The 13,013-nt window shown below is 42.3% G+C and overlaps 1 protein-coding gene across 1 annotated transcript in view; it reads left to right on the forward strand.

Moving 5' to 3' along the window:
• The first annotated feature begins 254 nt into the window (after positions 1 to 254).
• gabra2a (gamma-aminobutyric acid type A receptor subunit alpha2a) overlaps positions 255 to 13,013 on the forward strand; it is a 40,853-nt gene continuing 28,094 nt past the window's right edge. Inside the window, exons 1-4 of the mRNA XM_077560013.1 lie at positions 255 to 422; positions 619 to 689; positions 4,599 to 4,705; positions 6,686 to 6,753. Coding sequence (XP_077416139.1) covers positions 628 to 689; positions 4,599 to 4,705; positions 6,686 to 6,753 — 237 coding nt within the window. The 5' untranslated portion in view covers positions 255 to 422; positions 619 to 627. The remainder of the gene's footprint in view (positions 423 to 618; positions 690 to 4,598; positions 4,706 to 6,685; positions 6,754 to 13,013) is intronic.

A 13,013-nucleotide genomic window follows, 5' to 3' on the forward strand; every position in this document is an offset into this window, starting at 1 on the left:
AGCATGAGCAATGACAAGCCATCAGGGTGGATTTTGGATAATAACTTCACATTAAACCGTACTTTACATTTACATTATAGTCTTCACATTATTGTTGTTTATTTTGCTTTTTTCAGGAATATTTTGTTGTTCACTTCTATGGAACTGAACTTAATAATGCATGAGGAGCATATTGAACCCATTGCTTTGCGCATCCGTGATGAAAGGGAGAAAGGGATGCTCACTATTTATTAAGAGCTCAGCACTCTGCTCAGCTTGCACTCAGGTTGGTCGAAGACGAGCTAAGAGGATTCCCCGCGAGCATGGATGCATGCACATTGACGGCTCTCACTCTTTTTCTTACTCGTTTTATTTCCTCTTAACCGTGTTTAGACATTTTCCTCCCCCAGTTAACAGTACAGCGGACACCTGTCGCGCTTCAGGTAGGCAGCTATACTATAGCTTCACAAACGACACAAAATCATTACTAGCACATAAATGGCGGATTTAGCAAGGATAAACACACATCAGTTTGACTGTTAAAGTGATATAACGTTTGCGGTCATGGAGAACGTTTCCCCGGAACATTCTTGTTATTTATTTATGTATTCATTTAAGCACTCCCGCTGTTTCTCGCAGGTTTTAAAGATGAGAGGACGATGCTCTTACTTCATGACTGTTTTGGTGTACATGATAGCATTGCACACACGGTAAGTTACGTTTCATCGTTTGCTTCAAGATTGTATCGATGTGGGGAATCGTGTGCGTAACAGCAGCTTGACACGCGGCTTTCTGGGGGACTAACTAAAACGCTTCATGTAGGGAAAAAAAAGCTGAACGTTGGTTAATGTCATAAAAACTAAGACCAGTCGTCACTAAAATTAATTTGCATTTCCCTAGATAATATCTCTGGAATATATCAAAACCACCGTTCCAATGTTTTTGATTTACTGGGTGCTAAAGTGTTTTCCTCCTCCTAAAAAAGCCTGTCACACTGTAAAACAAGCAAAAAAAACGCGAAGGTTGGTGGGCGGGGAGGCGATGCAGTTAATTTTACGGCAGCTGTGGCACCCAAAAAAATACAGTAAAATAACATACTTATTCTTACTTCCTTCTCATAAAATACAGTCCCCCCCCCCCCCCCCATAGACAACATACAGTTTGTTTCATCAAGATTTTGCCTTATTTTCAGGTTTATTTTAATGTTTAATTAGAAACTCTATCACATTTTAAAACAAATCACCTAGAAATATAGTAAGTAAATACTGTATTATGAATAGTAATGCTTAAAATTACAGAAATGTGCTGTTATGAGTTGTTTAGTTGGGTTTAAAAATGCAACAATTTACTGTCAACCTTACGGCCCTCAAACTGCTTTACATTTTGACTACTCAGTCACCGTCTGGTGACACAGTATCAGGATTTCAGTATCTTGCTCAAGGAGACTTCAACATGGTCACAAACGGGATTGAAGCTACAACCTCAGGGATACTGGATGACCATTCTACCACTGAACCACGCCACTGCTGTTTTTAGTAATTTTATATTGTTAAAAAAACAACACAAATGCAACACTTTGCCTATTGTTCCCAGAATGTTTTTCGGAAATAGTACTTTGTCTTCATTTATTTTGTAAAACGCTTTTTCCATTTAGGATTTAGGAGCATAACTTTAAGTGCAAATACATTCTTATTTTATACATGGTCCATGATGGTAAAACTCTGGACACGGTAAAATAACAAGGTATTAATGGCTTAAAGTTGTGTTCCTATATTTTACATTTTGAGTTGTTTTTTTGTGTGTACTTTTTTTAAATGGGCAAAAGTGTTTTATAAAACAGAAGAATACAAAGTTCTATTGATCTTTTTTTATATAATGAAAATGAGAAAAAGTGCAAATTAAGGCACAATGCTTTCCTTTAAACATGGAGAATCAATTACAAAGGAGCCTAGATCCAGAATATTGAAAAAGAAGTAAAGAAAGCAAGCCAGGTAACAGCTGTCAAAGTAATTTACTGCTACCAACCAGGCACTCGTTCCTAACAGCTAGCTGCTAGCCACTAACGTCGGAGATTTGTGCCGTACCATACAATGACGGCGTAATTACAGTAACTAGCGGTTTCTTATTGTCCTAATTAGCGTTTAAATATACTTTAAAGATGGCATATATGATAATGTTGGTTTTATTGAAATTACACATAATGTAAGTCACCCCACCACGCAGGCTGACTTCACCAATGCTATTTGATTTTATGTCAATGTATTATTTTTAAACCTTATTTTTAAGTTAGCCTTAGTGTAGGTGGCATGTTACGTTGAGTATGTTTCCAGCTTCCTTGACATGTCTGAATGACGGTGTCGGGACAAGGTGTGTGTGTGTGTGTGTGTGTGTGTGTGTGTGGGAGGGGAGGGGGGGTAATGCTGTATCATTAATTTTTATTTTATTTTTTTCCTGGAGAGCTCAGTATTGTTCATTCGGTAATTTTACTGATTTGACATGTCATCATCATTGCTCTCTCTTTTAAAAAATTTTTTTTACATTTTTTTAAATTTTGTATGTGGGTGAGAATGTGCATGTGCGTGACTGTGTATTCATTAGTTCAACTAAAACCTACTAAAAAATCCCATACCGTTCACCTAAACCGAACACTTCCAGCCAGAGTCGTGAGGCCGTCAGGAGACCCGAGGAAGGACCAAAGAAAAGAAGGGAAAGTGAAATCCAGCACCGACCAGACACCATCCACCACCCACCGGACCACCAACCAGAGACCTTCACCAACCCCAGAAACATCTAAATTCCAACAAATCAGGGAGACCTCAAGAGACCAAAGGAGAGACTGAGAAAAGGAAGGAAGGACAGACGAAGCAGAGTGAGATCCACAGACACCAGCCTCCACCAATTCAATGACCTGAGGAAGAAGCAGATTGTGTCTGAGTTTCGATAGATGCTGGTGTGGTGGATCTGGCATGCATGAAAATCTCCACCAAAGAGGGGCGCCGTCGACCCCAGCCAGGACAGAGCAAGCGCAACACCTCAGGGCAACCCAGGCCGCGGCAGCGCCAAAGGACAACCCCTGGGCCCCGCAGGGGCCACCGGCCGGAGAGCAAACCCAGTAGCAGGAGCGCCCCCCACCCCAAAACGGCCCGCGCCCCCAACGCAGCAGGACGGTGTCTCCACCCTACCTTAACCCACTGGCATGCAGTGAATCCGAATATTAACCCTTAGTGCCCATTGGAGGTGTATCTTGAGAAGTTGGTGATTAAGGTGTCGTTTGATGTAGTCTGCTCGATCCTGTTGGCAGCAACTGGGTTCCTGACTATAAAAACACAACCATTAGTTACAAATTGCCAAATACAGAAACATCAATGTAAGTTATCGCGATGTGGTGGCTCTCGCTAACAGGCAGAATTACTGTAAGTAACCAGATTTAGGTTAAAATATTCTATATATGTAGACCATGTTTCTATAAATTTTGATATTTGGTTTTTATTTGAGGCAGATATTTTTTCCATTAAAATGTGATTTATGAGGAGGTTAGACCATTGGTCGATATTCAGAGTTTGTATATTTTTCCAGTTGACAAGAATTTTTTTTTTTTTTGCGATAGTAAGGGCTACAAGTGTAGATTGAAATTGTTTATGTGGTAAGTCAGTTGTTAGGTCACCTAGCACTGGAGACAAATGTCGGAGTCTGAGAGTCCCATTTTCTTCATCATATATTGAGTAATGTATGTTCTATGAATAATTTTATATTGGATAAGTTGTAAATTTGTGTGTTTTGTCATTTTAAATACGTTTTCACAAACTTGAATCCAAAAGTCTGATTCCGGAGCTATAGACAAGTCTGTCTCCCATTTCGAGATGGGTAAAGACATTTTATCAGTATATGAAAGTAACTTATATATTTTTTAGAGTTTTTTTGTTGTTGTCGGAGAAAGCTTGGTAATATCTTTAGCTAAAACAGGCGTATCATTAATTTGAGTACTCATTTCACCCCTATGGTTCTTATACATGTGACTCACATGGTCTACAAGGGTTTTCAACTTCCTCTGATGCTATTATAGTGAATTTGGACTGATCATGTTGCTTTTGTGTGATCCTTGACATTTACTATTTACTCATTTGCTCCCAAAAACGTATAATTATATTTTAAATATTCCCATGCTCGCAAATATTTATACATTTTTTATGTTTTTTTTTTTAATGCTATAGCTTACAGAAGGCTTTGATGCAGGGTCTGAACTGAAGAGAATGCATGAAACAATGGTAGTTATTAGAAGCTGTTTCCCCCACTTATTCACAAACAGATTTGTGAACAATTATGAAACTTAGCTATATTTTAATGCTAATTGATGCAAAACAGAAACAGATAGAACTATACTTTTTTTTCCTGATGAAAGAAGAGATTCTAATCATTCCTTTGGTAGGTTCCATGTTTTTATAGCACTAGAACAGCATATTCTGTGGGCCTTGCAAAATCAGTCAAAATCCAGTAAAACAGCCGGGAGCAAAGGGGGTTGCTCCAGTGAAAATGGCTGAGAGTGAATGAGTTAATTTAGGCTCATCAGATGTCATCTTCTATGATGCTGTGTCTAATGCGCCCCAAAATTTTATCGATAGGTCAAAAGCTGATTCCAATGCAACACGCAAAGACATCACAACGTTCACTAAGATCTTGGACAGTCTCCTAGACGGCTATGACAACAGGCTGAGACCTGGCTTGGGTGGTAAGATTCCGTGCTTTGTTGTAAATTTGTCTGAAGGGATTAATGACTCTATGTCACTCCTTACGTCTTGAGACCAGCAGATACCAGTGTCGTGCTATGGCCGGAATAATACACATGTTTTTTTTTAAATTACATTACTGAATTAAACTAATTATCTGTAAGAATGGAAAAGTGATTTATTTGGGTTGTCATGATTGTATTATTGTTACTGTTTTATGTTATGTTTCTGTAAGTGCTTTGTGACAGCTGTGGCTTATCAAAACATAAACTAAAGATGTATAGGCATTATTAAAAAATTAAAATCACAACTGGAATTTGCCAACCCAAATCGTACCGGTACGACATATTTTGGGCTTTGGTCCAAGGACTAAAATGCCTTCCAGATCTTTCTGAGAGAACATTATATTCAAATTTTAATGTAACTATCTTTTTATATAATACCCTGCTGGGAGCTTTGGCATTCTCCTTATCCAAATCTTTATTTTTTTTCTTAAGTTCTAAAAGTTTGTCTGCATTTCTCCTTTTTCCTGGCAGACTCAAATGAATTGACCTTGCCTCATAAATAAGCTTTGAAGGCTTCCCATAGAGTTGCAACAGCAGCCAAATGTGGATGAAAAGGCACTCATAATCCTTTTACACACACCAATTGCATGCTCAATTTGAGGATCTTTGAAATTTCTCTCGGGTAAAGTGAAAAGTTTTTATTTTAGTGTGAGAGTGTAGCGTTATCCTACAATAAAGTGTAGCGTAAATTAGAATTGATCAAGGAGCGATGTGTACGACACTATCAATAGCTACAGTACGGGCCAAAAATTTGGACGCACCTCATGCAATGCATTTTCTTTATTTTTATGACTATTTACATTGTAGATTCTCACTGAAGGCATCAAAACTATGAATAAAGACATGTGGAGTTATGTACTTAAAAAAAAAGGTGAAATGATTGAAAACATGTTTTATATTCTAGTTTCTTCAAAATAGTCACTCTTTGCACACTCTTGATGAGCTCAATGAGCTTCAAGAGTAGTCACCTGAAGTGGTTTTCCAACAGTATTGAAGGACTTCCCAGAGACGAGAATGCTAAGAGTGTGCAAAGCAGTAATCAGAGCTAAGGGTGGCTAATTTGAATAAACTAGAATCAAAACATGTTTTCAGTTATTTCACTTTTTTTGTTAAGTACATAACCCCACAGGTGTTCATTCTGTTTGGATGCCTTCAGTGAAAATCTACAATGTAAATAGTAATGAGAATAAAGAAAACACATTGAATGAGATGTGTGAGTGTCCAAACCTTTGACCTGTGCTGTATATGAGGTAAGGAGTAGGTGTAATGTGATGTGATTGATTAGATATGTGGTCTGTGAACTGTTCAAAGATCATTGTAATCTCCAATTCCAACAACTAAGTCAATAGAAAAATGCTTTATAATGTCATGTTGTGTCAGCCAGGTACGCATTCCAAATTTTCTCAAGTTCCTTAACTAGATAAAGGTTTAAATAAATACATAAATAAAGCTACAATAAAGCAAACTGAGTGACTGATTTACACCAACCGTGCACAATACATAAAGCGAATACACAGAATACAAACTAATAACAACATAACAATAGCTAACAATATCATCAATCATAAATTATGAGACAAAGCATGCATATTATAGTCAGTGTGTATACATGCACACATTATTTGGGTTTTTAAAAGTGTGTGCACTTTTTCACACTTCCTCATGAAGTCCCAGTTTACATACAGTACATTGGGTGAACTACTACCGCCAAAGCGCTAGGTGGTGATGATACTCTTTTTAGCTTGTTTCACTGTGGGGGAAAAAATGTGGGTTTCTCCTTGGTAGTTGTGATGTGACATGTTTAAAGCATATCTCTACCCTATTTGCCTTTTTAACATTTTTTTATTGACTTCTTAGACAATTTTTATGAACCACTGTATTTATTTGTCAAACTAATTTTACGTTGTTTCTTTACAGACAGTATAACAGAAGTCAAGACTGATATCTACGTGACCAGCTTTGGCCCAGTGTCAGACACAGACATGGTACGTCTCACACATCTCCCCACATTGTGTCATCCACAAGCAGAGTCGAAAACAGATCCAGAGTTGGCTTTATGTGAACATTGTTTGTAAATATTAACAAATATTGTTCATGAAGGGTGTAGCAATACATGTTCTGTTTTCTTTAAAAGCTTTTCTTTTCTAGGATTTATCCACGGTTTACCTGTCATTTTTGGAATGTGCGGGAAATGTCCACAGTAAGATGAGCATGAAAACAAAAAAAACAAAAAAGATCAAACTTTATAATCACACCCACTACCATGCTGCCCAATTTTTATCTGCTTTCATTGAAATGATCCATCTTGAACACACATCTTAGCCCAAACCAAAGCTAGCATTCATTCACTTATTAGATTTTAGGTTTAAAGCGATATGTCATTTATGCAGAGGTGGGCACTTCCGTCAATCATCAATTCCCGTCAATGACGATGCCAACTTTTGGCGACTGGCGAGTGCTTCAGTACTTTAAGCGAATGTTTGATAAAGTGAATGTTATGTTCAGGAGTTGGATCCCAAAAACGCAGACAACAAATAATAATTTTGACATTTATTTGTAAAGCAAAGCTTAAACTGAAGGTGATGCAATCACCTAAGCTAACAGTGACATGACAAAGAGAACAAATAGCGTATTTCCACTGCAGCCCAGCACCGCACCGTGCGAAGCCAGCATGGTGTTGGTGAGCGTTTCCACTATAGCTGACCGCGGCGGAAGTGGATCATGTGGTGCTACTCGCGACCCTCACGCCTACGTTTGGCCACAGCGAGCCCACAGCGAGCCCAGAGCATGACGTAAAACACCACGGCAGTTGATTGGGCGGTCGGTCCTGTGATGCCGTCAGTAATGGACATGGACAAGGGGGGGAAAAAAAGCAACAACTTACCGGCCGTGTCCTTTTCGACAAGTGTTTGTCTTCTTCTTCGCTCCCACTGCTATCAGCGTGTATAGCATCGAGTGCTTTCCGACAATAAAACATCGTCCTTTTCTTCGCGGCGGCAATTCTCCTTGCGTTGCGAGCTCTGAAGAAGCGCCACATCTGAAGCACCACAAAAAACAGAACGAGCAACCGATACCGGGCAGCGCCGTCCTCCATGGCTTCCGTGTTTTGGTTATGTGTTGTTTCCCGCGCTCTACTATTGTGTCGCAGCCGGTTACTTCCGCCCAGCATCCCAGATGTACATTAGAGGTGGAAACGCAGTGCAAGCGTGGGTTGTGCTGAGCTGACCCGCCAGTAAGCCGAGCAGTGCAGTGTTGGGCTGCAGTGGAAATACGCTAAAAGGCTCTTGCATCAGGCAGGGCCAAACGCTAAACATGAAATGCCAAGTAAGTCATTAATTAAGTGGTTGGATGACTCCCATAGGCTGCTGATTACATCAGGCAGTCACAACACAAAGGACACAGTCTGAGAGTTTGCAGTCTCAAAGGCAGATAGATGGCAGCTTTGGCAGGGCGATGAAATGAGCCATTTTAGAGAAACGATCTACTACAGTCAGTATTCCTGTGTTGCCTCGGGAAGCTGGGAGGCCAGTAATAAAGTCCAATAACACGTGACCACGGACGTGACGAAATGGGTAAAGGTCGTAGCAATTCTGCTGGAGGTCAATGGGAAGCCTCTACTGCAGGCACTGATGAACTCGACAATGTCCCTCTGCATTCTCGGCCACCAAAACTTCTGAGCGATGAGGAAATGAGTGCGTCTCACTCTGGGGTGGCAAGCGACCCGCGAAGCATGTCCCCATTGAAGCCCCTCTGTACACAGATGGTCGGGGAAGAACAATCTCCCCTCTGGACCTCCGTCTGGAAATTGAGCATGGTGGAGGGCTTCTTGAACTTGTCTTCCTCCCATTGTAACGCTCCCGCCACCCGGTTACTTGGAACAATGGTCTTGTTGCTGGTGTCCTCCACAGCTGGATCATGGACCCTAGACAACACATCGTTTAGGTGTTGGAGTTAGCCATTTCTGTAAGTCACAGTAAAGTTGAACCGGGCGAGGATCAGTACCCAACGAGCCTGTGTGGATTTGAGTCGCTTGGCGGTGCAGATGAAAGCCAGGTTCTTGTGGTCCGTGAAGACTGTAAATTGTTCCTTGGCTCCCAATGCTTCCACTCCTGGAGAGCGAGAACGATGGCCAGCAACTTGCATTTGTCCACGTCATAATTGGCCTTAGCCGAACTGAGGCGTCGGGAAAAGAAGGCACATGGATGGAGCCTCTGGTCGACCGGGGAGCGCTGCGAGAGGATTGCTCCCACTCCGGAGTCCGATGCGTCAACCTCGACAACAAAAGAGAGTTCGGGATCAGGATGTTTCAACACTGGTGGACATGTGAATAAATCTTTGAGTTTGACGAAGGTGGACTCAGCTTCTGGGCACCATTTAAACGGCACCTTATTTGACGTGAGCCTCATCAGAGGTCGTGCTCTCTGGCTGTAATTACGTATAAAGCGCGGCTAAAAATGAGCGAAGCCCAAAAACCACTGTAACTGCTTCCTCATGGTTGGGGTTTCCCAGTGGTTCTCCAGCAAGCGTTGTAACACTATTCTGACATGGTGACGGTGTTCATTGAGATTTTGGAAAAGATTAAGATATCATCAAGATAGACGAAACAAAACAGATTGAGCATGTCTCTCAACACACCGTTTATTAACCGTTGAAAAATGGCTGGGGCATTAGAGAGTCTGAAGGACATGACAAGATATTCAAAGTGACCTAACGGAGTTTTAAATGATGTCTTCCACTCATCAACTTTCAACTTTACCAAATGGCATGCACTCCAGAGATCTAATTTGGTGGACACTGTTGCTGTCTGTAAGGGAGCGAATGCTGAATCCAATAGCGGTAGTGGGTATTTATCTTTGACCGTGATGTCGTTAAGGCCCTGGCAATCTACACACGGACGTAAGTTTTGTCCTTCTTATAAATGAAGAAGAACATGGCACCCACCGGCGAAGACGAAGGACGGATCAAACCGGCAGCTCGTGACTTAGTTATGTACTTGTGTAACGCTTCCTGCTCGGGTTGGGACACCTGGTACAGTTTGGAATTTGGTAATGGGGCATTCGGGACAAGGTTTATAGCGCAGTCATATGGGCGATGAGGAGGCAAGTATTGAGCTTGGTTTTTGCTGAATACTTTTTTCAAGTCATGAAACTCAGAAGAAACGTTATTCAACTCAATGACCTCGAGACTAGGTTTGTCTAATGGTTGACTGACGTCCTCAGCGGACTTCATGCAGTGGGAATGGCAGAAAACGTCCCAGGTAATGTCAGGATTATGCATTTTTAACCATGGAAGGCCTAAAACGACAGTGGCATATTGTGATGGCATGATCAAGAAGCGACGCATCTCACTATGGTTGCCGGAAAGTTTTCGATTAAGGGGAGCTGTAACGCGGGTTACTTCCACCAGAAGGCGTCCGTCAAGATCTAACACCCGTCTAGGTTTTCGAAGTCGGAGGGTAGGACAGTTAAGGACCCCTAAAACTCCTGGATCAATGAAACAGTCATCGGACCCGGAATTGATTAGGACATTTATCTTAATGACCTGCTCAAAAGCCCATACTTCCCAGTTCAAGTATTTTTGCATTAGTGTCCATAACCAGATTGACAAGTTCTGTATCGTCTTCATAGTACTCACACTGGTGGTCGCTGCTGGAACTGGCTGACTGGTTCGCCACCGGTCATTGCCTTCTTAGAATCGAAGCAGGACCAGCTCAACAAGGAGGTCTGATCGAGCATGAAGATACTTGGTGACCTCGTTGACCACAGTAGAAGCAGTCCCTAGTTTGGATGCATCGCAGACGCTCAGCCTGGCTGAGACGTCCTCCGCCGATCTGCATGGGCTCCTCTCCAGAAACTTGGTCTCTCCTTACTGGCTCTCTGACAGATGTCACAAGCCCGGGACCACCTCCAGGATCCGTTGGGACCGTCCCGGTGGTACGCGTGGGGTACCTGGGACGCTCCATGCGACGTTCTCTCCACCGCTTCCTCAAGCAGTTGTCCAGTCATATGGCAAGAGCGATGAGTCCTTCTAAATCAGTTGTTTTATCCCTGACAGCTAGCTCGTCCTTTATTCGCGAGTCCAGGCCACGGCGGAAAATACAACACAAAGCAGTGTCATCGAAACCGCTTTCGACGGCCAATATGCGTAATTCAATAGAGTAGTCCGCAACAGAAGGGTCTTCTTGGGCATAATCCATCAGTCTACTTCCAGCCTCCTTGCCCTTGAAAGGATGATCAAAGACTCGCTTGAATTCAGCAAGGAAAGCGAAGTGCGCAATACTGGTTTGGCATTGCTTACTGCCATAGCCCAAGTTGCTGCTTTACCCGTAAGTAAACTCATCATGAACGCGACTTTGGTATTATCTTGAGAATAGGTAAAGGGTTGTTGGTCAGAAATTAAAGAGCAGTGTTGAATGAATTCACCGCAGAATAGGGGTCACCCCATAGCGAGACGGATGTGGGAGACTCGATTCGCGGGGTGAGCACCCCCCGATGAGTCCATGGACAAAGCATATGTGGATAAATCATCAAACTGGGTTGCTAATGAATATAGTGCCTCCGTAAGCTCAGTCAAGGACTACTCATGACGTCCAACCAACTGCCCCTGGGAGGCAAGGGCGTGGCACAGCTTATTTGAGTCTGCGGGATCCATATGGTTGGATGATTCTGTTATGTTCAGGAGTTAGATCCCAAAAAACGCAGACAAATAATAGTTTTGACATTTATTTGTAAAACAAAGCTTCAACTGAAGGTGACGCAATCATCAAGGCCACATGTGTCAAACTCAAGGCTCGCGGGCCAGATGTGGCCCGCCATGTCATTTTATGTGGCCCGCGAGAGCTTAAAAGTTTTGAGCGTCTAAAATTAAATACCCAAAAATAAATTAAGAGCGTGCTTTGACCAAAAACTACATTTCCCACAATGCCTTTCGACGACGGTAGCCGCGGCAGTGGAATTGAGATAAAATAATGATCCCAAAATGTCCAGAAAGAGAAAAGTTGATGCAGACGGAAGAAAGATGGGAAGGCGAATACTTGTTTGTGCTTCAAGGAGAAAGACCGGTATGTCTTTTGTGTTACGAGGCGGTGTCAGTTGTCAAAGAGTACAAACTGCGTTGACATTTTGACACCAAACACGGAGCTATGTACGCTAAAGCAAGCCTTTAAGAAAAGCAACAAATTGCCCAAGAACTAAAAGGCAAACTGTGGTCGCAGCAGTTTTTTCACAAAATCCATAGCCAAAAACGAGACCGCAGTCAAAGCTAGCTTCATTGTGGCTGAAGAAATCGCCCAAGTCTTTTTCAGAGGAAGCGTTTTTGAAGCAGTGCATGCTGAATGTCTGTGAGCAGGTGTGTCCCGACCAGTTACAGACTTTAAAAAATGTCAGTTTATCAAGAAACACCATCGCGGACCGAGTGAAGGAACTAGCAGAAAATCTTACAACACAGCTGGCCGAGGAGACACGCAGCTACACAGCTTTTTCATTAGCTGTTGATGAAAGCACAGATAACATGGACACAGCGCAGTTATCAATTTTTATTAGAGGCGTAAAGTCGGACCTCTCTATCACTGAGGAGCTGTTGGATGTGGCTGCAATGCATGGGACCACGACGGGACAGGACATTTTTGATGCGGTGGAGAAGTCCGTAAGTAAAAATGCATCGCAGTGGGAAAATTGGTGGGATTAACTACAGACGGTGCACCGGCAATGTGTGGAGGAAAAGTATGCTTGGTTGGACTAATGAAGAGGGAAATGCAAAAAATGAACTGTCACATGCCTCTGATAACGTATCATTGCATTATCCATCAAGAATCTTTGTGTTGGAAGGTGCTGGGGATGGAGGACATTGTGACCACAGTCATGAAAACAGTGAACTTCATTCGGGTGCGTGGCCTGAATCACTGTCAGTTCCAGCAGTTTTTGCTGGAGATGGGCTCGGAACACGGGGATGTGCCGTACTATACAGAAGTGCGGTGGCTGAGTAGGAGCAAAGTCCTCAAGCGATTTTTTTTTAGCTCAGGGAAGACATTGCTCTTTTTATGCTGAGTCAAGGAAAACTAATGTCTGAACTATCCGATCCAAGGTGGCTGTGTGACTTTGCTGTGTTGTGTGACATAACTGACCATCTCGCCCAGCTGAATCAGAAGCTGCAGGGACGCAAACAAGTCATCACGCAGATGTCCGACACGATCACGGCTTTCCAGCGTAAATTGGACTTATGGATGTGGCAAGTGAAACAGGACAAT

Source organism: Vanacampus margaritifer, chromosome 1, assembly GCF_051991255.1.
Source record: "Vanacampus margaritifer isolate UIUO_Vmar chromosome 1, RoL_Vmar_1.0, whole genome shotgun sequence".
NCBI classification, from domain to species: domain Eukaryota; kingdom Metazoa; phylum Chordata; class Actinopteri; order Syngnathiformes; family Syngnathidae; genus Vanacampus; species Vanacampus margaritifer.